This window comes from Culex quinquefasciatus, chromosome 2, assembly GCF_015732765.1.
Source record: "Culex quinquefasciatus strain JHB chromosome 2, VPISU_Cqui_1.0_pri_paternal, whole genome shotgun sequence".
Lineage (NCBI taxonomy): Eukaryota > Metazoa > Arthropoda > Insecta > Diptera > Culicidae > Culex > Culex quinquefasciatus.
Genome location: NC_051862.1, coordinates 177501818 through 177528720, shown reverse-complemented (window position 1 = coordinate 177528720; position 26903 = coordinate 177501818). Strand labels below are relative to the sequence as shown.

General features: G+C 35.4%; 1 protein-coding gene and 1 non-coding gene across 3 annotated transcripts in view; both read right to left on the bottom strand.

Moving 5' to 3' along the window:
• Positions 1-26903, bottom strand: part of LOC119767812 — a 56161-nt gene that overhangs the window by 16463 nt on the left and 12795 nt on the right. For both annotated transcript variants that reach the window (XM_038257375.1, XM_038257376.1), the window contains one exon: positions 17355-17428. In XM_038257375.1, the coding sequence (XP_038113303.1) occupies positions 17355-17428 (74 nt within the window). The remainder of the gene's footprint in view (positions 1-17354; positions 17429-26903) is intronic.
• On the bottom strand, positions 1077-1148 carry Trnaw-cca. The gene has a single exon. It is a non-coding gene; the product is annotated as a tRNA-Trp (tRNA).

Here is a 26903-nt window from a genome sequence, read left to right as displayed (position 1 = left end):
AAACTATGGAATCCCCAAAAATTTAATCGCACCGTGTACACACCCTTGTTGAACATTTATATTCACATTTTACGCTACGTTTAACAGCTCATTAAAGATAGATAAGCCTAAACGGCGTATCTCACGCCAACTTTTTGTATTGCATGATTGTGTGTGCGTGTGCGCTTGAACGTGTGCCACCCGTTTGCAGTATGAATAACTAAAAAATTTCATCAAGTTTTTTTTCTTTCTCCGCTGCTTCTCATGTCGAATTGTACAAAAACAACTGTTTCGCCTCCTCGCACGAGATCGAATGCGATTTCGTTCGGATTGCAATTCATCAATCGTCGAGGCCTTTTTTCACCTCTCTTTCTGCACAGTAAAAAAATCATGGTTATATTACATCTGGGAAGGAGTACTCTTTTATGTCAGAGAAAATGTGTAATTTTACATCTGAAAATTAGTAATTTTACCACTTTTATGGTGTAATGTCTCTATTTCAGTCTAAATTGAGGTAAAATTACATCATGAAAGAGGAAATATTCAACCTTCCAAAATTAGACCATCCAAATTTACATTATTTTTTACTGTGTGGGGAAGCTCACTTTCCGGGGCTGGGCCAATCTCCAAAAGCGCGCCGAAATGGAAGCAGATAAGATAAGACACATCACACCGGGGGTCAGGTAAATGAGTTTTGAAGTTTTTTTTTGCGCTCGAGATAACCGCTTCCGTGTACAATAAATTTTGCTGCTTCTTTTTTGAGAGGGGGGAAGGTGAACAAAAAGTTGCTGAAATTTGGGTTTGTTCCTCCACTTGGTCAGTCGAGGCGAAGAAAGCATTTAAATGAGCAGGAAATTAAAGCTCTTAATATAATCATAATTTCTTCATATGAGATGCCGACAAGGTTAACGAAGAGCTGGAAGAGTGCCAAAAATATTTATGCGAGATCCTCACCCTTGGCATCACCACCAAGAAGCGAAAACAAAATCTCGTTATAATTCGCTTAGTTCTGCCCACTTTGTGATCCCCCTCCCATTAAACGCTCGTTTGTTTGTTTGTGTGAAAGAGACCGACGTCATAAAAAATTTCTTTGCGCTTGACCCCGACGTGATTTGAACACGCAACCTTCTGATCTGGAGTCAGACGCGCTACCGTTGCGCCACGGAGTCCCACATGGGGGTGAGGTAGTGGGTGCCGTTAGGTGGAACTAATTGGTCGAGTTGAGTTTACTTGCAAAGAAAAATCATAGCAAGCGTTGATAAAAATAGCGTTTTGAACACGCGAAGCGAAATAAAGGCAGCGGCGGTGATAATTGAATTAAATGTCAGCTGTGGTTGAGTGGTCTTTGGTGGTAGGCAGTGAGAAGGTGATCGGATGCACTTTATGGCCTAGCTGCAATCAACTTTACTTAGGTTTCTTTGAAAGCAATCCTAAAAGTTGTATGATCAAAGCGACCCGATGTTGTTCACCTGTCAATCGCAATTTTAAAGTGCGAATGTCCAGTTTGGTGGAAACTGCGACTGGAAATGTAAATAAAAAACTGCTGGTTGCCTAGTTTTTGGAAATTTTGTTGTCAAAAGTGTGAGAGAAAAGTGTGTGCCAAATCCAAGTTACAGTGCAAGGATCAATAAGATGTCAATCTAACTTCGGGCCTAGTTTACTACGATGTTTTGGCAACATCACATCTAGATTTTTTTTTTAAATGATCCAAAGCACAAAAATAACGTTTTTGAAACCGCCTTGAGTCAGGGATATTTAAAAACTACACCCAACTGACAGTCGCATGATTGTGATGCATGGCGGCATGAAAGTATATCAGAATCTGCATGAAATCTGTCCTCATGCATTTTTTGCGATATAGGAGTATGACATTTTTGCCCGTTACCGACAATTATCGACATTACCGACGGCTTTTTGGTTGTATTTCACAAAAAAAAAAAACACTTAGCAGAACGAGGATTGAACCACCAACTTCTTGGTTATTGATCCGACACGCTACCACCGCGCCATGGACGCTTGATAAAAAATGAGTGAGAGAGCACCAACATATGCTTCTCTTTGGAGTGTTGCTCGGGGACGGGCCAGCATTATATGTGTTGGTGAGAACTGCAGATCGCTGAAATTTTTACACGCGGGCAAAAATGATCTACGGGCTTGCTGCAAAAAATGTTATAAAATATGACATTTTCTGCAGCAAATCCAATGTTGCAGATTTTGAGATATATTTTTCCTTTGGGTGTAGTTTACTTTTTCAAAACAAACAATGCCCCATTAGGGTGGAATCGAAAATTGATTTTTTCAGCAACACATTATTTGGGTTCTTTTTAGGGTCCCAAGTAAAGTAAAAGTAAATCTTTACCAGTTCCTGAGGGGAACACCCTTGAAGAGTATCGGAGCCGGCATTTACAAAGCGGATTCAGTGGCAGTTTTTCACTCAACTAATGTTAACATGTTAAGGTGAATGTTAACATTCCATAGGTCGCCTTCCTAAGGAGACGATGATAAGGTCCAGATTGTGACGATGCACTACCTTCCCTTTACTAAGCAATCGAATCCAGAAGAGAAACAATCACCAGTTGTGTTGGTCCGAGCCGGGATTTGAACCCCGATCTACTGCTTACGAGGTGGAAGCGTTACCACTAGGCTACGTGACTCGGTCTATTTAGGGTCCCAAACAACCTCCCAAAATTTGGTAGCGATTGGTTAAGCCCACGATTGGTGCAAAGCGAATGAAATTTGTATGGAAATTACTATGGGGAAACTTGCATTTTCACATTTTTGAACTTACAAAATTCATGCTTTATTATTTTATGAAACTACACCCAAACGAAAAATATATCTCAAAATCTGCAACAGTGAATTTGCTGCAGAAAATGTTATATTTTATTACATTTTTTGCAGCAAGCCCATAGATCATTTTTGCCCGCGTGTAAACACGTCAGCGATCTGCAGTTCTCACCAACACATAGAATGCTGGCGCGTCCCCGAGCAACAATCTAGAGAGAACATTATGTTCGCGCTCTGTCCCTCACCATTCATCAAGCGTCCATGGCGCGGTGGTAGCGTGTCGGATCAGCAACCTAGAAGTTGATGGTTCAATCCTCATTCTGTTAAGGTTTTTTTTTCTGCAATACAATCAATCTGCCGTCGGTAATGTCAATAATTGTCGGTAACGGGCAAAAATGTCATACCCCTATATCGCAAAAAATGCATGAGGACAGTTTTCATGCAGATTCTGATATACTTTCATGCTGCCATGCATCAAAATCATGCGACCGCCGGTTGGGTGTAACACCGTAGAAGTATAGCCCTGGATGTCCTTAACAACTCTCTCAAAGACAGTATGGCGCTAAATTGCTTCTAGCAATAGTTACAGAGCGTTAAAGAGAGACATTTCAAAATACTCGGAAAAAATCATACTTTTGCCAACACTGCCAAGTCAAGCGGAAACTTTCGAAAATTATAATATATTTGAGGAATTTGGGTGCAACTTAACTAAATAATGTCTCTTGAACACTTCTTCATAACGATTTTACGTAAGGTTCATCTAAATATACTAACAATCATGTTTGTTTTGTACTTTCTAGTTCTTTTGGCAATGTTGGCTGAAAATATGAGTTTCACTGATTATTTCAATACACTACACCCAACCGGCGGTCGCATGATTGTGATACATGGCGGCATGAAAGTATATCAGAATCTGCATGAAATCTGTCCTCATGCATTTTTTGCGATATAGGGGTATGACATTTTTGCCCGTTACCGACAATTATCGACATTACCGACGGCAGATTGTTTGTATTGCAGAAAAAAAATCTTAACAGAACGAGGATTGAACCATCAACTTCTGGGTTGCTGATCCGACACGCTACCACCGCGCCATGAACGCTTGATGAATGGTGAGGGACAGAGCGCGAACATAATGTTCTCTCTAGAGTGTTGCTCGGGGACGCGCCAGCATTCTATGTGTTGGTGAGAACTGCAGATCACTGACGTGTTTACACGCGGGCAAAAATGATTCATGGGCTTGCTGCAAAAAATGTAATAAAATATAACATTTTCTGCAGCAAATCCACTGTTGCAGATTTTGAGATATATTTTTCGTTTGGGTGTACTTTTGAAAACTCTATTTTTTTTGACGCACTTTAGCACAATACATTATTTTTTGCATTGAATTAAAAAAAGTGATCAAAAATGTTTCTCTGACATGACTTTTATCACTTTATTTAAAAATTTACATGAATCGGGAACGGCAGTTTTTAGAGCACTTCAAAGCTTAAAATTTGGATAACGATGCACTATATTTGTAGTTCTGTGTCTGTTTTTTTCTTAAACCAATAAAAAATTTACAAATATTGTGCAGAAACATGGCTGAAACAGCTATCCCAATTCGAGCCATGTATTCCGATTCACCTCAAATGACGGTAGACTTTAGGAACAAATTGAAAGGGAATTTTCAGGAATAAAAAAAAAATCAACTGATTGCATTATTTGACATTTTCAGTACTCGTCGTATTATACAACTTAGCAAATCTACTTTTGAATAAACTACTTTACTTTGGGTTAAAACAAACAAGTAACAAAAAATGGTCCAAAACGCTATTCCTTGAATTTGAACCTACACAGAAAAAAATATATGAGTTTACTCGACACGGAAAAAAAGAATCACATGTAAACTCAGTTGATGTAAACTTAAGATTCAACGTAAACGGTTGAATCACACGTAAAATCAAGTTTTTACGAATAATTTGTTGCAAATTTACATCAAATTGCATTTAAATTTAAATGTTTAATGACGTGCAAAAGTGTTACATAATAAATGATGTAACATTCGAAAATATTTTTTTGTGTGTATATGATTCTTAAGAATGAAAAAATAATTCGTTTTTTAGTTTTTTTCCTTATAAGACGTACAAGTGAAATTTTCCATACAGTAAATTGCTCAAAATTTAGCTTGTTTAGTTTATGTTTGTTTTTGGTAGTATTTGGCCTATTGTACCACCTAATTTAATTACAATTAGCCTATCTAATATTTTCACGTTTTTACAGTCACTTTTTCAATGTTTTGCTTGTTTTTCAAATTTTTCTGCTTCAGAATGGCACCATCATCATTTTAATTGTAAAAAATGTGTAGAGGCATAGTCTGGGACACTACAAAAATAACTGCATACTGCTTTTTACTGAAAATATAAGAAAATTTTAGTAAAATCACATCCAAAGTTGACCTCTAAAAAATAACGTTTTCAAAAACATTGGCAAAGTCACATAAAACAAGTCAAACTTCAAACCATAAAATTTTCTAAAATTTTAAGAGTTCTTTCTTTTAATGCTTTTTAGATATCAAAAATTTGTTGTAAAATGGATTTTTGATTTTTTAGATCGAAGCCCGTTTAAAGCGTGGTTAGGTTGTAGAGAGTTAAACAAAAAAAAATCTTGTGAGCTTCTAAGGTGGTTAAAATTTTCAGTGTTTATGCTAGAAAATAACAACTTTGTTCTTTTTCTTAATTCCAATAGTGGTAACAGTAAGTAGTAACATCTATACCAAAATCATTATTTTTTATCCATTTAGTATATTTTATCAGCACAAATTTACATTGAGGTCAACAGATCACATCAAATCGTTGCCGAAGCAAAAGCAGGATGTCATAATTGTTGCTAAACTCACATCTCATCTAATTCCAAAACCACACCACTGCCTCAACCCAGATGCTACCTGACCGAAAATTACCAGCTTCAAAAGGTAATTCACCTTCCACAACACCAGCTCCGTCAAAAGTATTATAGGTCATCGGGTCAAGGTTTGCTCACAATCCCCGTTTATCGGTTGTCTAACTACCGAATGATAGTTCACTTTGCTATAGTCATTTCCCCTGCCCACGACTCTTCTCGATTGAAAAAGGCTTCTATTTTGATGGCTTTTTTTTCTTAGTTTAATAGACCCCGTGTAGGTGAGAATAATAGATTTTTTTAAATTCATAATTACTTCAAACAAAATATGTAGATTTTTTTAAAAAATGATTTCTAGAACCATAGATCAGAAAAAACGTATATTGTTTGACTAAAATAAAGTTAATTTCATTTTTTTTTATATTTTCAACAGTTTTGGAATACCTTTACAATTTTCATTTTATGATGCTTTTTAATTCAGAGTTTTTGAAAAAATAAAGATTGTTTTTTTTTATTTTCTGTATTTTTTTAGACTAAAAACATTGTGCAATAATTCCACTCAATCAGATTTCAACAGGTCCATCGATCACACCTTTCACGGAGTTACACAAAGCCGAGTTCAAATTGTAGGTTCGATTTGGAGGTCTCCGTCCTTCCTCCCAGAGCACCGGGCACGGTCATTGCCGTGGCCGGGCCTCCGGCGGCGTCGATTAGCTTCACCTTCGCCGGACCCCGCAAAGGGGGTGGAGTTGTACAGCTTCCCTATGTAAATACCTCCTCAATGGTCGACGGGGTCCAACCTCAAACCCGCGAACCGAGAGGCCAATCGATTTGGCGGTCAGTTTCGCGCAATCAAGCAACTGATTTTTGCACTCGCCCGGACTTCACCACCAGCTCTTGAATGGATTTATCAGCGCAAACAAAAAAGAGAAATTTTATAATAACCACTCGTCACGTCATAGCTTCTGGGGAGGCCTCGGCGGGACGCAATACGAGCCCACGAAAAAAAAAAATTAATCTGTTAATAAACTACTTGCTAGCTCATTACTAACTTGGGGGGCTCTCTTCCCCACTTGAGGTTGGACTTTTTGATGATGATAGGCGATCTTGAACTTGGCAGACAGGAAGGTTTTCGTTCGGGCTCGGTGGATCGGTCGCTTTCTACTGAGATGGTGTACTGTTGATTATTTTCGAACAAATTTAGTTTAAGGTTTTGGGGGAAACAGGTCTCCCGGAATATGATGCAGTTTGGATAAGAAAGTGAGCAATTTAAAAAATGTAGTCTTCAACCCAGCGTGGCATAGCAATTTACGCATTGAGGTCTTTATTGAATTAATATGTTTTATGTTGAAAAAACCTCAAACATGCCTTTCATTAACAGTATTTCCCATTTCTCGTAAATGATTTTATCAAATAGGTTAAAAGACTGCCAAGACAAAGTTGTAGAGCGAACAACTCGATTTTGATTTGAAACAATTTAATTAGAATTTATCTTTTAAAAGTTAAACTTTCTGCTGTCTTAAATTGAAATTGATTCAAAGAACCGAATTATCTCGGACTTCCCTCAATCGCATCAAACTGTGCCAACAAGAATTTATCCCAACAAACAATCAATCAACACCATCCGATGAAAGTGTTAACGATTTAATGGAATACTTTTCCTCCATTCTCCTTCTGTTCTGTTCTCCGTAACCTACTCCACATCGAAGCTGTAGAATTTTAATTTTTCGTAAATGAAATAACAACCACATCTCAGAATCACCAATTAGGGGCACCGTTCGGTTTTGGCACGTGCCAGCAGCAGCCGCAGCCACAGTCTGATCGATTCGCTAAATGCTTTCCTGTGGTCCATCCATCCGGATATGCAATAATTGCAGTCTGGTCAAAACGAGACCGCAGCTCAGCGAGTGTTTGTAATTATATCGAGGTGTAATTGTGCTTCCTACCTTAACTCCACCAAGATAATCGGTTTGGACGGTGAAGATGGTACATCTTTGATTCCCGTCGTGATGAGGGACATGATACCCACCACTTGAGGGTGCAGCTGGTCGTAGCCCGTGGAGGTCGACGTTTACAAAACGATCAAAGCGAAAATTATTTTATTTTTAACTCTCTTCTCTCATACATAACATTTATTGGTGGCAAAAACTAAAACCAACGGAAAACGGATCGAACCGAATCGGACATGAAATTCACCTATTGTTTATTACATGATGATGGGCTATTACAGGTGGAGTTTGGCTGCAGACGCGGGTTGTCGTTACCGATCCGGATTGGCCCCGAATAAATTGAAACTGGCGGTCGGACGTTTTCCGCTCGAATAGGGTCTGCCACAGCTGGTTGGCATCGATGGCAACGATACACAGTTGAAAAAATGTCATTAGAAATTCACAACTAAAAATTGAAAACAACTAATTCAGTTTTCTCCAACAAGAAAAACAATATCTAGACGATTGTGCAATGTGCATCAAAATAAAAAAATAAACAATTTTTGAGCTGTGCTTAAGCGGAACCCATGTTACAATAAACGATTACACGATCAACTGATCGACCACCACCCAGAGTTCACTCAGTCGTTAGGGGTGAGCAGTTTGTTGTTGTTGTTGCTGCTGTTTCCTCAAATTGGTTTATCGTTTGATTACCGCGGGGGTTCAATCGGGTAGGTGCATTTCGTGGAAAAAAAAATGTGCGGTTGCGTCACGACATGGCTTTTCCAAGAAGTTATTTTTAACTTGAGAGTAATTTACGATGTTTTCGAAAAATGACTTTTCTTTATATGTTTGTGATTTGGATGAAACTTTGTCCATGCATTCACCATGTCAAAAGAAACTATTGGGATCAATAGTTTGTCTCTAAAAGTCTTCATGCAATTTTGCGGGCTAGTCAAAATTGTCGTGTACCTATTCAAAAATGTGTAGCTTGAGATTTGGTGTCTTTGGCAAAGTTGTAGATTTTGATTTGATTTTTTTCAGAAATGGATATTACCAATTTATGTTTTTCTTATAATTTTTATTTTTTTTATTTGTAATAGGGGAATTGAAAAGGCACATTTTCTGCTAGGGTTCGGAATGGTACAGAAGCTCTGATTTTTTGAAAAATGATGATTTTTGAAAAACATCGATCATATCTCGTGTTAGGCCGTAACCGCCATCACGACTTCTGATACTAAATTTTTTTTTTCCAAAGTAGAACGAATTTTCATTGTTTCCAGTAATTAGCATCTAAAAAAATAGAATGGAGAAACAAACTTAAGCATTTTTAAAGTGAATGATTCGTGAATTGATAGATTACTGATCAAAAAAAATCATCATCATTTAAATAGGGAAAGATTTAAATATTTGACAAAGTTTTAAAGTAACTGGCATTTCAAGTTAAAATTATTTTCATTATAAAATCATTTCAATACCGTAAAGCACACAAAAATGGTACCGTAAACCGGGGTGACTTTGATAGGATTTCAATTTGTTTTTGGAATATTTTCCAACAGATAAAGTTTTACTCAAGTTTATTATTTTTAAAACATGTACTGGGGTAGGCCACACAAAGACCATGCATGCACTATTTTGGAAAAAAAAAAATTTTCATTGGTGTTTAGAAAAATAGTTACGTTAAAAAATCTTAGTTTTAATTCCGGGGTGACTTTGATAGTCATAGTTTTTGTTGATATATGAATATGATTTTAAATATTTAAGATGTTCAAACTTTATTTGTACGTTAAATGTACCATCACTGGAGTTGCTGATATTGTTTTCAAGAAAAAAAAAATCAATGTTTATATTTAGTTATTTAAGTTTATAAGCTTTTTAACAAAATAAATATAAATTTTAGGTAAAATTGTTAAAAAGTCGGAATTTTGCCTGAAATTTGCAAAAACTAGTTTTGTTTAATAAAATTATCGATTTATATTGCATTTTATATTGAATTCGAAGCACTAATCACAAGTTTTCACATTTAACATGAAATTTGTTCAACTGAAATTGCCTATAAATTTGGAGATTTTTTTAAATTGTGTTTCAAAAACACATATTATTTATCATTTACAAACTTATTTTACCTTCTCCTAGTGGAAAATTGTCCAAAGAATCCGAATATGCATTCCGTTTTCCGATTCAAAATCATGTTCATTGAGAAAATCATGACACTTTGAGAAGTTAAAAATGATGACTTTCATCAACATTTTCTTAACTATAGTTAACTAACTTTTTAAACTTTTCAAAATTTTATGAAAAGTTCTTTTTGAGGTTCTTTGAACACTTCTATACCACGGTCAGAATGATTCTAAACAATTCCGTACGTGTACTCTTCATTTTGCGGAAAAATCGCAAACCTATCAAAGTCACCCCCGGCTATCAAAGTCACCCCGTTTTACGGTACAAAAATATTAGGAGATCTGTATTTATTATAAGAATTATCTGATCGATTTAGTGTCTTCGGCAAAGTTGTAGGTATTGATGAGGACGATTAAAGAAACAAATGAAAGGAAATTTAATCTTAAAAATCATTAAAAAAATAAAAAATCATACTTAAAAATTGGTTGGTATTGATGTAAGTTGAATTTGCAATCGGAAAGTATTTTTCATTTTTTTCTTATAAATTTTTAATGATTTTCAAGTTACAGCATTTTAAAGCTTTATTTATGTTAAAAATAGGAATATTTTGCATTTTTTTTTAAAGTGTCTATTTTTGTCCATTTCTGAATAAAATCTGATTGCTGAGAAAATTCTCTATCATTTTTGTTTTTAGACTTAGAAAACGGAGTAATAATTGTTCAGATACAAAGAACAAAAATTGATAACATTTGTTTTTTTGATTTCATCTTATTAGACATTATTTTGCAAAAGAAGATAGATTGAAGAAAATTTGTCTAATTTTCGATGTTGAAAAACGAAACAACTGAGAAATTTCCCGATCTTTCCGTATTTTTTTTTATTTTTAAAATCTGGTTGATGTTTGAAAAAAACCCTTAAATATGGATTGATAGACCTTTTTGAATATAAGGGTTCAGCCAAAAAATATATGTCCGTACTTGGCTATGGCTCAAAATCATAATCTTAATGATTTAAAAACTTTTAAATCATGTTCAATATTTCAAAAAAGTAAAAGAGTAAAATAACATATTTTAACATTATCTGGAATATTTTTTTTTAAAATATTTTTGGGTAGTTTCCAATATTTTTCAAAGTTTATGTCCCCTTGACTAAAAAATTGGTTCAAAAAATCAGGGGATTTTATTTCTCAATTAAAAAAAAAATGAAATTTCAATGAATGTTTAATGTTTAGCCTGTTAGATTTCGTCGAAAATGCTTGGATTTTTTTTTGAAAAAGTTGTTTTAGCGAAACAACAACCCCCCCTTTCAAAATTGGTCCAAAAAATCAGGGCTGGCCCTTCCTTGGCTGGTAATGTCTAAATCTAAAAATTCAAGTTCCTGTTCAAAATTTCGAAGGAGAAAGTATCACAAAATGTTTTATACTTTATTTAATTTATGCTGCTACCGACAATTTGCAAAATATCAATTCATTTATGAAACAAAAAAATCTAAATTTTTTTTTTCGATCTGTAGTTCTTAAAATCATAATTTGTCAAGCAAATGTCCAAAAATGTCCTCTTTGATTAAAAAAAAAACAAAAAGAAACGTTATGCAATGTAATTGAAATAGCTTACAATCAACTGTACAAACAAATATAAAGTAAGCATCAAACTTTTCTACAGTCACTATTTATTAGCACCCTGACTTTTTTTTAGGAATTTTTGAAGAAGGGAACAAAAGCTTAGAGTAAAATTTGCAACCGTCTAATGTCAATGAAAACATATGACTAATAAGTGCACAAACTTTAACTTGAATAGGCTGTTTATCAGCAACCAGATCTTCGTTTAACAGAATAAAAATAGCTGGGGAACATTTCCTTAGCATTCCGAATATTTATCTGAGGTACTTAAAAAAAAGGTATTTTCTACAGTGCAGTGTGTATTAAAGTGTTAATTAAATTATGTCAAATTCTTTTTAGACATTCCAAGCAAATATGAATAAGTTGCACATAATAAATATTGTTTCCGTAAAATGTGCAATAATAATCTTCCTGCGAATCAGCGTCAAGCTCACCGTGCTGCATCCGTCGTTTTATCGCGTATTTCGATCTGATTTACAAAGTGCGATACTCACGCAACGCAAGGCGCCTTAAAAACCGTGAGAATCGCCTGGCACGTCAACGTCTCCCGACTTGATCACCTGTCGGAATCTTGTTAACGTACACGCCATCTCACTTCCCGGCTGAAAAAAAGTGATCTGATACACTTATTTAGCCATATCCTGGCGCAAAATTGCACGTCTCGCTCCGCACCGACCTCGTTTCGAAAACGATTGGGATAGTTTGGCCCATCCTAAATAGTTTGAAAAATCAATTTTGGCCCGCCAAAAAGTGAACATTTGCAAAAGGGGGTTCCAATAAAATCTTCCGTGCGCGGCCGGGCACATCTGATTAGAGAGGCGCGCGGCTTGAGTGTGCCAAGAAATTCAATTTAATGTCACGCGGAACCCATAATTAGACCCCGGAATGTTAACGTGTGGACATTTGCTGGCGTGGCTGGCGACACCAGACGGACGCGCGCTCGACATTCACGGACTGCTGCCAGGAAGCTCTTTAAATTTTTGCGTGCTGTTCTACATTTCACACCGACTTTGGGACTTTTTTGGCCGTCATTTTCGCTTTTTTTTTCTCCTGAAAACGCTCCGCCGGGCCACTTTTGATAAATGAAGACGAACCGGATATCCTCATCACCGGACCACTCAACGGTGGGCAAGTTTTCGAAGGGAAAGGGTTGAGGGGTAGCTTTTTCAATATCACTATCTAACTAACTTGGGAACATGTTGCGTTTTAAAAATATATTGGTCAATAGCATAAACATAAAAGTTATTTGAACACGTTTTGAGTCAATTCCAATAAACATATCTTTGATGATTTTTTTTTTTTAGCCTAAAACGATTCTAAAATGAATCATAATATCAATCAAACAAATATCGGTGCATTGCTCAATTTCGAAAAGGTTCCAAAAATTATTTCAATTAAATTCTAAATGCTTGATTAATTGTACATTAGTCGTAACAAGTAATTACAATGGTTATGACAAAGGACACCATTTTGGTTGAAGTCACCCTAATGAAAAAACACAAACATGACACGGGTGCCATATGAACTTAGAAATTAGACAATAAAAAACCATTGATTTCTGATTATATTAATATTTGCAATGTTTGAATACATCTGCAAGATTTAAAAGAGTTCTTCTGTTCACATTGACGAGAGTAGCACCTGGTTGAGCAAAATTTCACTGCCCAACTCAACGTCACCGTTTTTCAACACCTCACAGATCATCAGACTTCAGCCGAGCTAGGCTGGTGGTGGTGACTGCTGAGTGTTTGTGTGTTTTCATCGTTTTATGGTAACACCCATAAATTTGAAGAAATTAATGACCGAGAAAAAAAACGTTTCGATGTGAATTCAACCTCACTGGCCGGCACGCTGCAGGCCAAGCTTGAGATCGATGATCTCTTTGGCAACCGGTTGTGGGATGGCCGGTGAGCTTTTTTTTTTTTCTTTTGGGTGGTTTAGTTTTAGCGTGCGGGTAGTTGAACTTGGGTCTAGTGCAGCGTTTTGCTATGAGATACTGTTTTTTTCTGTGCTGGTTAGCGCCACTTGTCTTACGCCAATCTGAATATCTATATACTGCCCATGTTCGCATAAATGTCCCATATGCAAAAACAGCAAGCTGAGAAAAACGCATTTGAAGTTTGTCCCATACATAAGGCTACGTGTTAAGTTTTCGCGAAAAAACTTGATTTCCTCCTGATTTCTAGAACAAAGTACTGGATGTTATAGGCTCTTTCGAAAGAACACACAATTTTGAACCAAACTGCATCAATAACTCGAAATCGATGAAAATGCATATGGGACATTTATGCGATCAGGGGCAGTATAGAGAGTGAGATATTAATTAATTTAAAGATTTATGTTATGTTTAACTGCAAACTGATATTTCTACTTTTAAAAGATGAAATTGAGCAGTATTTAATATAAATGAATACAATACATTGAGTGGGAAATTAAATGTTATTAATGTAGTAATTTTACATATTATTTATTATCATCTTGCAGGAGTTTAGTGATTTGATTAACATGAGTATTAAATAATGATGAAGCCTAAAAAATAATATTGATGTTAAACTGAACACATTCATTTTAGGGTATTTTAACTATTTGTGGAAACCCTTAAAAAGCCGATGAGCATTTTTCACAAGTTTTCAATATTATAATCACTAATTCATAACCATTCGTATTGAACCATGAAATCTGAAGTCTTTTGAACAATTCTGACTTTTTTCCATCAGGTAATTGCTTTTATGCAGAAAAATTGCCATTTGAAAATAGTGGACCCGGGTCCTTAATCCAATTTTGGACCCGATTCCACTAGAGGATAACTGTAAATTTGATCTCACATTTAGCCAAATTTGCTCACTTTTCATTGTAAACATACATGTTTTGTTAACAAATATGGCTTAAAACAACATATTAACCTAACAGACATTTTTTCAAAAAAAAAAGTAATTTTGATGTAAATTTTTCCATATCAATTAGATATAAGTTCATCAAAACAAAACAATAGATTTGTTTTGTGTTAAAACTACACTTGTTATTTTTTGAAAAAATGTTTCATATTGATTTTTTTTCAAATATTGTTTTAAACATTGATGTCAAATATTTTTTTTTTCAAATTGTGATTTTATTGATTTTCCAGCAAAAAACCTTAAGAGGGTCCACGTTAGGAAAGGGGTCTAACTAATGGATACAAGGCGTGGCTGGAGCAAAATATTTTAAACCGAGATACCCCATCGGAGATTAAAATTGAATGTTGTGTTTTACCGGCCTGAGTTATAATGTGTATAAACCATAATATTCTATCGATGAAAATCGCGTTTAAAAAAATATCCTCCTCATAGGTGGATTGATCAAAAAATATATTAACAGACAGATTTGTACACAGCTACAAAAGTAGTAATCTAGCTGCGTGTAAAAGGCCTGGATGTAAAATAGATATTGCATTATTTTATGCAATTTTATGTGATTTTACACCCTGAAATATGTAGTCCATCAGTATGGGAAACCTACTTGACCGAAAAGTCAAGCTCATTTATGCGTTTATCCTTTCAGCTTTCCATCGGTCTGATGGGCGAGTGGGCTAAGGCGCCAGCCCTTACTGTTGGTGCTGGGTTTGAATCCCGTCGGTTGCAACTTTTTTTTTGTGTTTGCGAAAATTGTACATGCAGTGTGTAATATTAAGTGTCTTTTTTGACGAAGGTGATGTGCATGCTTTTGCATGCGATTTTAACATTAGACTTTTTTGCTGTGTAGAGAAATCTATTACCTTTAAAAATCTTTTTGACTGTCAAAAGATATTCCAATTTTAACACAACCATATTTGAGCTGATTTTTGAGTTACAGGATCCCAGAGGTTCAAGGTCAAACGAAGTTCGCATAAAAAATGAAAGTCTTTAAAGTAGAATATTTTTTAACAGTCAAAACGGATTCAAAAATAAAAAAGGTTTTTTTAATTTAAGAGATTTCTCTACAAATCTGTCCAACCCGTCCAGTTAAATATCCGTACCAAAAATTACAAACCTAAAAATATTGAAAAACCCAATTTTTATCGATAGAATATTTTCAATATACAGCAATTCCATATGAAAAGGGCACAAGCCGAAAAAAAAGTTCTCCGATTGGGCTCAAAATTTGTGTGGGGGTTCCTTAGTCAAAATAATTAGATCCGTATTTTTTTGTTTGGCCATTAGGGTGACCTACACCGTGCTAGGGTGATCCCAAAAATTGCAATTTTCGTAAATTTTCGCAAAAACCACCTTTTCAAAAAATAACTCCCCGAAAATTCAACCGATTTTAGCTGTCTTGGGCGCAAATGAAAGGTGATAAGTTGGCCTTTCAAGGAATAATAATTTGAGGACCGATAAAACTAGCCAAACATTTGAAAAAGTCGTATGAAAACTTAAAATGGCGTTTTGACCGCATCTGGACCAAAGAGCCTATGTCTGAACATATTTTTATCGGATTCATCGGAAAATTTTACGTAATATACTCAAATACTGGAGGTGTTCATTAACAGGATTCCGAGCTATGAGTTTTTGAAATTAAAAACAGGTAATTTCGGCGAACCGCGCGCAAGACTCAAAATTCTCAAATGTTTGGTTTTTTTATAACGAACATTTTTGTACCCAAAATGTCATAGGTAGCTTTTTTAGTTTTCAAGTTACTGCTATTTTACCTATATAGTGATTTTTTAAGGAAGAATGTTTTGATAAACATGTTTTTTACCCTTTAAATAAAACAAATTTTGAAACCACCTTATCTAAGACCTTCCTTATAGCCAAATACAAAAAACTAATCTAATTTATTGAGAACCTTCTGATCAATTTTAAGACAAAAAAGTTGTTTAATCGTCTCAAAAAAATCCTATCAAAAATTTAAAAAAACGAACTACTTGTTCATTTTTTCGCCAATACCTTAACCCTCTACTGCCCAAATTTTTTTTTCGAAAATTTTTATTTTTCCCGTGTTCTGGAGGTCATTTTGAACAACTTTTGTTCTACGAAAAACTTTACTTCTCTTGTTTTATGTTTTTCTTGTTTAATTTTTAGTATTTTAATTTGGATTTATCTTGTTTAGTTTATGTTTGTTTTTGGTAGTATTGGGCCTACTCTACCACCTCCTATCATTACATTTTGCCTATCTAATTTTTTCATGTTTTTACAGTAACTTTTTCAATTTTTTGCATGTTTTCACATTTTCTGCTATAAATGAAACCATTATCATTTAAATTGTAAATAAATGCGTAGAGGCATAGTCTGGGGCACTAGAAAATTACTGCATACTTCTTTTTACTTAAAATATAGGAAATGTTAGTAAAAAACACAGCCAAAGTTGACCCCTAAAAAAATTACATTTTTAAAAACATTGGCCAAGTCACATAAAACAAGTCAAACTTCCAACCCTAAAATTTTCCAAAATTTTAAAAGTTCTTCTTTCCAATGCTTTTTGAAGATCAAAAATTGGTTGAAAAATGGATTTTTGGCGATTTTTTAAATCGAAGCCCGTCTAGAGGCGGGGTTGGGTTGTAGAGGGTTAAACTGGGGTGATATTGATAGCCCGGGTGACTTTGATTGGTTTTTCAAATGCCCGTCAAATTCACAGCTCAACATTTTTGAGACTTACATTAGCACTAAGGGCTACCTTATTATCGAACATATGTGCAAAAATGTGACTCTTATATTGGTTGTATCAAAATTAGTTGCCAAATCAAATTTCTATCAATGTCACCCCGGGCTATCAATCTCTTCCCAGTTTACGGTACGTATTTGAACTCGGTGTATTCGTTAACACTGACGACAAAAGATTGGCAGAATACTTTAAGCCTGATCTACAATGGCAAATTGCAGAATGTCACTTTTGTCCCTGTTAACTTTATTACTTCGATGTCAATGTTGTCGATGTTGTTTTTGCAAGAGTTTGCGTAAGTTTGATTGTAGATCAGGCTTGATAATTCTACAATTTTAAACTTATTTTTGATTTTTCATGTAAATCAATCCATCAAAGATGTCAAACTTAACAATTAATAAAACCGCCTAAAAATACATCGTAATACTTACTGACAAATCTAATGCTCTTGGTTCAGCATTCTCACTCTGACTGCTTTGGATGCCAACTAACACTAGCCATATTCCTGTGAAAGAAAAAAACAGAAAAAAAACAAAGAAAGATGATTAGTATCGCAACGGTGATTACCGATTTTCTCCCCCATCATCGTTTGGAAAGCCCTCTCGTCAAACTGGGTCCCACCCTAAAGACAAGAAAAAAAAACTTAACATTGTCATCTAGCGCACAACTCACAAACTGAACAACAACAAAAATGCAAAATTCACACGATTTGACTGCGTCGCCGTCGTTACAGTCGAAAGCGGATCGAACTTTTCCCTTTTTTTCGCGCGGCTAAACTAGAGCTTTTCAAAGCCCATCTCGCGCCGAAAGTCCAAATCGGCCATTAGAAACCACCCGGCAAAGTGTGCCATTATGGAGGAGAGAAGAAGACCCCCCTGATTTCGGGGGCCCCGCTGTCAGTGAGTGGCTTTCAGTGTCTGGGAAAATCGCAACACGGGTGGCCCTCCAGCGCAAAATGGCGAGGAAATTTCGCTCATTTCCTTCCCGGGCGTGCCGATTATCGCCCATAATCTTCTAATTAATCGATTGCTGTCGGGGGTTTTTGTCGGCAAAGGCTACTTTTTAATATTCAAAAATTAGGTTTTAGGGTAAAAGTATGGATTATGGTAATACTCGATCCCAAAAAAAAAAAAAAACATTTAAATTGATGTCTGTATTTTTTAAATAAAACACCAAGCTAGAGTTAGATACCTTACTATAGGTTTAGCCACGTTTGACTGCCTAACTTCGGTCTCCAAGGTGAGTTATTGTTCTGCTAGTGGCAATTTTTAGGCAGCTTCCCGGTTACCATATTTCCATTAAGGGGTTACGAGAAAATAATATTAAAATAGATTTCACCTTATCTTTTTCTGCACATTTTCCATTCAAAATTCTAAAACAGATAATTAAACATATTTTAAGTCAAACTGAAGTTCACGTAACCCCTTAGCCGAATACCACACCGCGTGCCAGTTATATCGAACTTTAGGCACCAAATGTGTATCAAAGTGACACCCGATAATCGCGAGTTGTTGTCCGTTTGCCTTTCTTCCGTTCAGCTTTATCGCGTCCAAAAACAATTTATTTATCTGCAAAACAGCGAACGCGTTTCCGTGATATCGGTCGTTCTCGATTAGAAGGCACATTAATCTTGCTTTCGGACGCTGCTGCTTGGCCAGTTCCGATGGGATGTAACGATGTATAAAAAAAACTTAGAAAAATAGTGGGGCAGCATTTTTTTGTTAGTTATAATCTATTCAACTGAAAACAATTTGCATGTTTGGGGTCGATTTTTGTCCAATGCCGATGGCCAGTATCGCAAATAGTTTTTGTTTGAGAAATTAAAACTATAAAAAATATCTGGAGTTTTGTTTTGAAACGGTCCAATGTGAAAAAATACAATTTTTGCTTTTGGTTGGATTTAGAGCGTCCAATTTCCCGTCCCGGGAAAAAAATTCCCGGGAATTCCTGGGATTTCCTGAAAAATAATATTTCCCGTTTCCCGGGAAATTTGTAAATTTCCCGGGAATTCCCGAAATTCAAGCGGAAGTATACATTTTCCTTACTTTTTGGTCCGAATTTTTTGAAAATTTATTTAAAAAAAATGAGAGAACCTAACTTAATTTTATTAATTTTAATCTACTGTGCATATTGAACTAATAAGAAAAAATCAGGTTCATTTCAGGTGTATTTCAGATAATATTTTTTGTAAAACGGGGTAACAATCATAGGATTTCATTCTGTTTTTATATTTTTTTCCAACTTGTAAGGTTAGTCTCAAGATTATTATTTTGAAAAAAAGGAACTGGTCCATGCATTTTTGTTGGGATTTTTTTTTCAATGGTTTTTGAAAAAATAGCGGCGTTGAAAATTATATTTAGCATTTTAGGGTGACTTTGTTCAAAGTATTTGTTGTTAAAATCAGATTTAAAGTGTTCAAATTTTACACAATCACTAAGGTTGCTGATAAGTTTTTAAGAAGAAAAAAAAAATCAATGTGTAAATTTACTTAACTTAGTTTATAAGCTTTTTAACAATATAAATTTTAGGTCAAATTGATAAAAAGTCAAAATTTTGCCTAAAAATCGTTAAAATGAGTTTTGTTGATAAAATTTCGGTCTAGAACAAGTTATTTGCCATGAAAAACATAATTACTGCATGATTTTTTTTTTGCTTTATGAGTCAACGTTATTCTTTTTATGGTTGAGAAGCATGGATTTTACTCACTGATTCAAAATTTGATTTATAAAATAATACTTCTCAACAAAAAAAAATCAATTGATTTTTTTTAATTTGGTAGGAGTTGAAAGACAGCATATAAAATAAGAAAATTTCGATATTTTTTATAAAGTTGTATGATTTTGAAAAGCAGTCAAGCCATTAATTGACCCCCACACTCATTTTGAACATTAAAGTTGCTGTTCTATACAATTTTGTTGCAAAATATTAATCAGAAGCAGGATAAGCTCAATTTTCAATACATTTAAAATTTCCCGGGAATTCCCGGGATTTCCCGGGAATTTTGTTAAAAATTTCCCGTTTCCCGGGAATTTTGTAACCCCGGGAAATTGGACGCTCTAGTTGGATTTGAAACCGCAAAATATGAATATTTTGTTTATTGAACTTTCAAAAAAATACCTACAAATTAGTTATAATTACCAATCATACCTTGGATATGTTACATGAAATTAACCAGGGAATTAAATGAAAATAAGTCTAGTTAACCAGTTTAGCGTTCATATAAACAGTTTAAAAATACATTTAATAATATTAATAAATCTATTTATGTTTAAATATAGCAAGCTGAAGTCGGTTCAATTGGCGGGGAGTTGTATTTTTTCTCAATATGTTTTTTGCAGAAATCATCGTTTTGGACCAACCTAACTCCAAAAAAGCAAAAAACAGAAATATGGGTCTGATCATATCCGGTAAGGATATAAACCAAATGTATGGAACATAATCAAATTTAGGCCAGCATTTTTGAAATAAATGCAGAAAACAAAGTTAAACTTTTCGATACAAGTGCTGAAAGTTGAACTTTGCGATACAAGTGCTGAGAAGTTTATTATGAACTTTTCAGCACTGTGATTTGCTATTTTTGGAGACGATAAGTATGCCATTTCGTTTTTGGGAAAAACAGGGAAAGAATGCATTTTCCTAACGGAATTGCAAAAAAAGACATTTATCAAACAAAACATACACTGAGAGATAAACCTAATAAATACTACAAAAAAATTGTCATCGTTATTACATTTTTTGTAGATTTCGGCAAAACATGTACCATTTACGAAACTTCAATGGTAACAAAATGTTTCGTACCTACGCATCAAAATAATCTTCGTTACACTTACAAAACGTTTTTTTTGTTAGTGTATTTTTATGATTTTTGTTCACTGTACAATTTTTTTTGTACGCACTAAATGCTTTCGTAGTTGACCAGCAAGTATTGGAATTGGTGAAAGATCTTTGAAGAGAAGTACGAAAATTACTTCGTACATTTAACACAAATTTTGTAAGGTCATTTTAACCGTTTTAAATCAAGTACGATTATTTTGTAGAATCTACGATATTGTTGTACAATGTACGAAAGTCGGGATAGTCTGCGATCAGCAGAGAAGCGAGTCAGACGTGCGTCCCTCACAAACCAAAAAAGTGCTTAAAAAGTGCAAAAATGCCTCACGGCAAGAAAAAGAGGCGGTCCTCACCAGCAGGATCGGCAGATTTGAAGAAGCTAAAGAATGCCGAAGCGCTACCTGCAAAGCCAGGCAGTTTGAGCAAGGACGCTCAAAATTCGTCTGGAAACCAGTTCGCTACCCTCCCTGTGGACGTGAGCGAGAAGGAAGAATTTGAACGACGGGAAAGTTGCCACCCATTTTGTGAAAACATCGTCATCGGATTCGGTGCGAAAGTGGCTGACCGGGTTTATCAAATCTGGTGCTTTACGAGCTTCCATTCGCTTGTGTGCTGATGGACTCAAAATTCTGCTACCTAGCAGAAAGGATTACAACTACGTTCGGGATTTCCTGAACAACACCAAGATTGAATACTACAGCCATGACGATCCAGGTAAACGCCCCATGAAACAGGTCCTCCGAGGTCTGTACGACATGGATGTGAGTGTGCTGAAAGAAGAGCTCAAAACTCTTAAGTTGAACGTGATCGAAGTCTTCAAGATGACGAGACACAACAAGGACATCAAGTATCGTGATCAACTGTACCTGGTTCATCTCGAGAGAGGATCGACAACGCCGTCTGACCTGAAAGCAGTTCGGGCAATTTTCAACATCATCGTGACTTGGGAACGTTATCGTCCAGTGCACCGTGACGTGACACAGTGTTCGAACTGCTTGCAGTTTGGACATGGTGGAAGGAACTGTTTCATCAAGAGTCGTTGTGCAACCTGCGGAGGTGAGCACAAAACTCAAGCTTGCGAAACAATCAACGAGAACATCGAAGCTAAATGCTTCAATTGCGGCGGCGACCATTCTACCAAGAATCGGAGCTGCCCAAAACGAGCTGAGTTTGTAAAAATTCGGCAGCAAGCGACGACGAGGCACCAACCAAATCGTCGCAGAACACCACCAGCATTCACGGACGTGGATTTTCCTGCTTTGGCGTCACCAGGAGCAGGATCTGTTCGAGTGGTTCCAAATCTGCAGCCATTGCCGTTGAATCAGCGGCAAAAAGTTGCAGAGAATACAACACCTCCAGGCTTCAGTCAGCAACCGAGGGAAAACCAACCAACATCAACGGGTGAAGGCAGTAGTGACCTGTTTTCACCACAAGAACTTCTGAACATTTTCATCGAGATGACAACAACTCTGCGTGGGTGCAAAACTCGCCAGGAACAAGTAAGAACTCTTGGAGCATTCATCTTAAAATACAGTTCGTAGTTTACTCGTTCTAGTGATTTTAAATATTTCAATGGATTTATTTTTTTAGTTTTAGGTTAGGATTAGTTGTTAAAGTGATTTTTTTTTCTTTTTTACCCAAATGTATTCAATTCAATGCAATAATGTAAAACAATTTGAAGTATATAAATGAATGTGAACAGTTAATAAGAAAACGAAAAATATAACAAAGATGAAGAGCATGTAGCCATACCACTTAGAATGTAAATGAAATGTAATTATTATAAGAAAGTTCAATAAAGACATATTTAATTTAAAAAAAAAAAAAAAAAATGTACGAAAGTCGACTTAGGAAAATGTGTTGTAGCAGAAGTAAAAAGCATTATTGCCAGTGTAGTAACAGACAATAGTTAATTAAACAATCGAGCAATTCCAGCTCAAATCAGGACTTTTTCTGGTACTTTTGTACCCGTTCTCTCCGATTTCAATGAAATTTTTTAGACATGTTATCCTACTCCTATATAAGCGATTGGCATTTGAATACGGCGTAAGTTATATAAATGTTGTTGTATTTGGTAATTTAAAAATTTCTGTATCTCGAACTCGTTGCATCGTTAAGAAAAAGTGGTCAAAGACAAATTTGTAGGAAATTTGGCGGGTTTTCTGAAGCAAAAAATACACTGCAATAAAAATACACGCCACTTTCATGAGATTTTTCAATGTTCAAATTTAAAAATAAAATTTTGAGGCGATGTCATGATTTTTTTCCGTTCAAAAATTTTGAGGAAATAGCCTGAGATGTTACAAAAAGACTCTCGAAAAATGCAGGGTGGTCTATCTCTCCGAATAAAATACAAAAATCGTTTACTGAAACTGTTTTTGTGAAAAGTGATCTAAACGTAATTTTTTTGAAAAACCGATAGTGGAAATCGATACCCCAGACAATTTTACATAAAAGTCTCTATATTGATCATTTCCCTATGTCTAATCCTTGTGAAGATACAGCGGTTTTAAAATAAAAAATGTTGAAAAATTAGTTTTTTGCGGTAAAAAAAATGAACTCTGTCATGTAGAAATTGCAAAAAACCACTTTAAAACCTAATTTTCAACAGTTTTATTTCTAAAACCTGTATCTTCTCAAGGATTGGACTTTGGACAATGGTCAATATGGATACTTTGATGTAAAATTTTCTGGCGAATCGATTCTCACTTATCGGTTTTTGAAAATTTTGACATTTAGAACACCTTTTTTTAAAAAAAATAGTATTGGCAAAAGATATTGGTATTTTTTAGGAGAAACAAACCACCCTTCATTTTTCGTGAGTCTTTTTGTAACATCTTAGGCTATTTCCTCAAAAATTTTGAACGAAAAAAAATCGTAACATCACCTAAAAATTTTACTTTTAAATTTTTAAAATTGTAAAATCTCATAGAACTGGCGTGTATTTTTATTTCAGTGTATTTTTTTCTTCAGAAAACCCGTCTAATTTCCTAAAAGTTAGTCTTTGACCACTTTTTGATACGATGCAATGGCTTTGAGATACAGTATTTTTTAAATTACAAAATACACAAATATTTAAATAACTTGTGCCCTTTCCAAATGTCATTTTTGAGTACAATTGGCTCAATATTCACAAAAATGGCTTATATAGGCCTAGGATAATATGTCTGAAAAGTTTCATTGAAATCGGAGAGGGTCGGGTACAAAAGTACCTGAAAAATTCCTGATTTGAGCTGGAAATCCTCTACCAACAATTCAAATGTTTAGTTTGCATTATTAACCACCAAAAATATAAAAAAATAAAGCAATTCTCATAAGTGCATCCGATTCTTCGATAAATTAAGCTTTTCCCAACTTTATTGCCCCTCAATAAGGAAGCAATCGAACTTGTGCAAAATTTATGCCCACTTTCAACCTGTTTGTGTGTACGTGTGCTCCACCACAAACCTGCGTGGCCGTCTTATTTGCATAACCCCCATTTCGCCGATCGCCTATCCGTGGCCATCGAATGGGGTCCCACATTAGTGCGAATATCCCGCGGCGACGACGACGCACCCCAAAGTCATTAACAATCACTTTAGAAACACATCGTGGAAAGACGCGATCTCGGATCAATAAACGAAAAAGAAATCATTCTGACCGGAAACATAATTATGTCGCGGGCTTGACCGAACTCGAGCACGATCAGTGGCTACTGACGATTTTGGGTATAAATTTCGGGAAGTTTTGGAGAAGATTTTGGGAGATCTCAATGATTTGTAGTATTATAAAACAAATTTGTTTTAAATGTTACTTATATAAATCAGACGTGTTTTATGACCTTTTGATATACGTCAATTAAACTAATCAGCAGCCAGTTTTTGTTTATTGCTGTTGTAAAATAACAAATTTTACTGGATCATTCTTTTCCAGAAAAGTTCCCACTGGATGCAGTAAAATTAATAAAATTCCAACCTCGATAAACCAACAATAACTGTAAAAAAGACGTAATGATATCATGACTGAAGTACCCAGCCTCTTGGCTGAAAAGTTGCGTCTAAGGGAGGATTAATTGGTGATAATGTCTGCATTAATTCTATTAGTACCGTAAACAATGTCAATTGCCCTACGCGTGCTTTCTCTGGGTTAAGGTTTACTGTTTCAACCTATGATTCACATTGCTTTGACACGAGATGCTTTTCAGGGAGTTTTGCTGAATCCAACAATGGTTGGCTATGTTTGTATCCAGTAGAGTTATGTTCATAAGTTCACTGTACTTATCGACCAAAATATTGTTGTAAAAGTGTAACATTAAACATTTTAAGCAACCTTCAATTACAGACTCTCCCAAACACCACCAAGCAGTTTCAATGAACTTCCAAACACACCACCCCCAAGCACTCAAATTATGCTGCCCACACTGTGATTAATTCCTCCCTGTGCGCCATTCACAATTAGCTCCGCTATAAACTAACAATACTTTGCAATTCAAGCATCAAATTGCCACCTTCTGACCCTCTTCCCCTCAATGACGGTGATGATGATGTCTTCAAGTTGTTCAGACATCCCCCCCTCTAATAATAGGGTCTTCATTCCAAACTGTAGCAATTTATTGAAATTCCGTCACACAAAGCTCGACAACAGTTATCTCGGGACGGTTTTGTAGTGCCAACGATGATGACGATCGCGAGATGATCCAGGTTGTTTACGGCGGCGATACGTTCGGACGCTGTGAACCAGATATTGGAGGTGCGTACTACATTCGCGCGGGACACTTGTGAGGGATTGGAATTGAGCGGATCTCTGTGAAATCAGCTCAAGAATTTATAGATTTTTTTCGAATGAGCCTAAAATTGTTAAGACTTTTCATAATTTTTAAAGTTATCTGTGAAATTTGCACTGGGCAGCAAGGTTATCATGTCACACTGCAAAAATTACTGCAAACTTATTTTCACAAAAAATACATTTTCAACACATTGGCAAAGTCACATTAAATAAAGTCAAGAATTCTTCTTTCCTATGCTTTTTATAGGTAAAAAATTAGTTGAAAAAAATATTTTTGGCGAATTTTTAGATCGAAGCGAAGATTGGGTTGTAGAGGGTTAAGTTTCCAATAGAATGACATGACATTAAAAAGTTTTTAGTAAAGTAATGGATAAAGGGCAGATATTTAAAAAATATTTTTTTTAGATGAAAAATCGCAATTTCGAAATTTTGATTAAGCCTTCAAATTATGCGTCCAATTTTATTCCTTTGTCACTTAATATCGAAATCATCGCCACTTCAGGCAGGGTTGCCAGATGAATCTGGGAATCCTGATTTTTTAATTGTCAGCCAGTTAAAAGATTAATCATTTTTCTTTATGTTTTGATTAAAATGGACGATTATAATCGGAATTGAAAAAAATAGTAAATATTTATTTTATTAAAAATGAAAATTCAAACTTTTGTGGCTGAAAAAACAATTAAAACATCTCAATTCTACAAACTTTTGAACTTATTACCTGCCCTTCTTTATTCAAAAATTTTAAGATTTTCGACTGCCAGATTTTTCCAGATTTTTTTCCGACCAAGTTGTTGGTCAAGCCACCATTACACTATCCCAAACAAACAACCAGACAAGACACAAACCAAAAACGCTTCGCAAACAAACAAACAGTTTATTTGCCAATTAAACTACAGTAAGGGTTGCGAATGAGCGAGCGCTCACGGAAAGCGTGCTCGCTCCAGCTGGAGCGTGAGTTTTTATCAGGTAGCTCGTGCTCGCTCACACTCACCGGAGCGTTTTGCGCTCACGTGAGCTGGTGAGCAAAAGTAGGTAGTTGTTTTTCCCTGTTGAAGCATCTGCCTGTTTGAAACGAGGTTTCTAGAACTATCTCAGCACAGGCAGCAAAAACAAACAAGAAAGTGGTCAAACAAACAAAAGTAAGCAATGCACGGCGTGTTTTCTAGAACAAACTTATCAGGAAAAAATAGTCATCGCTACTTTCAAATGTGTCTTATAGGAAATTTTCTCAGCTTTCGAATGCTTCTAAGAGCGAAATGTTTCATCGGGAAATTTCTTAGATATCTCTATTTTAAGTTTTTTGGTTTTAAATTCCTTTATTATTTATTTGAAATTATATGGATAATTCTCTACCAAAGTTGCCCCGACCCCTCTTCGATTTGCGT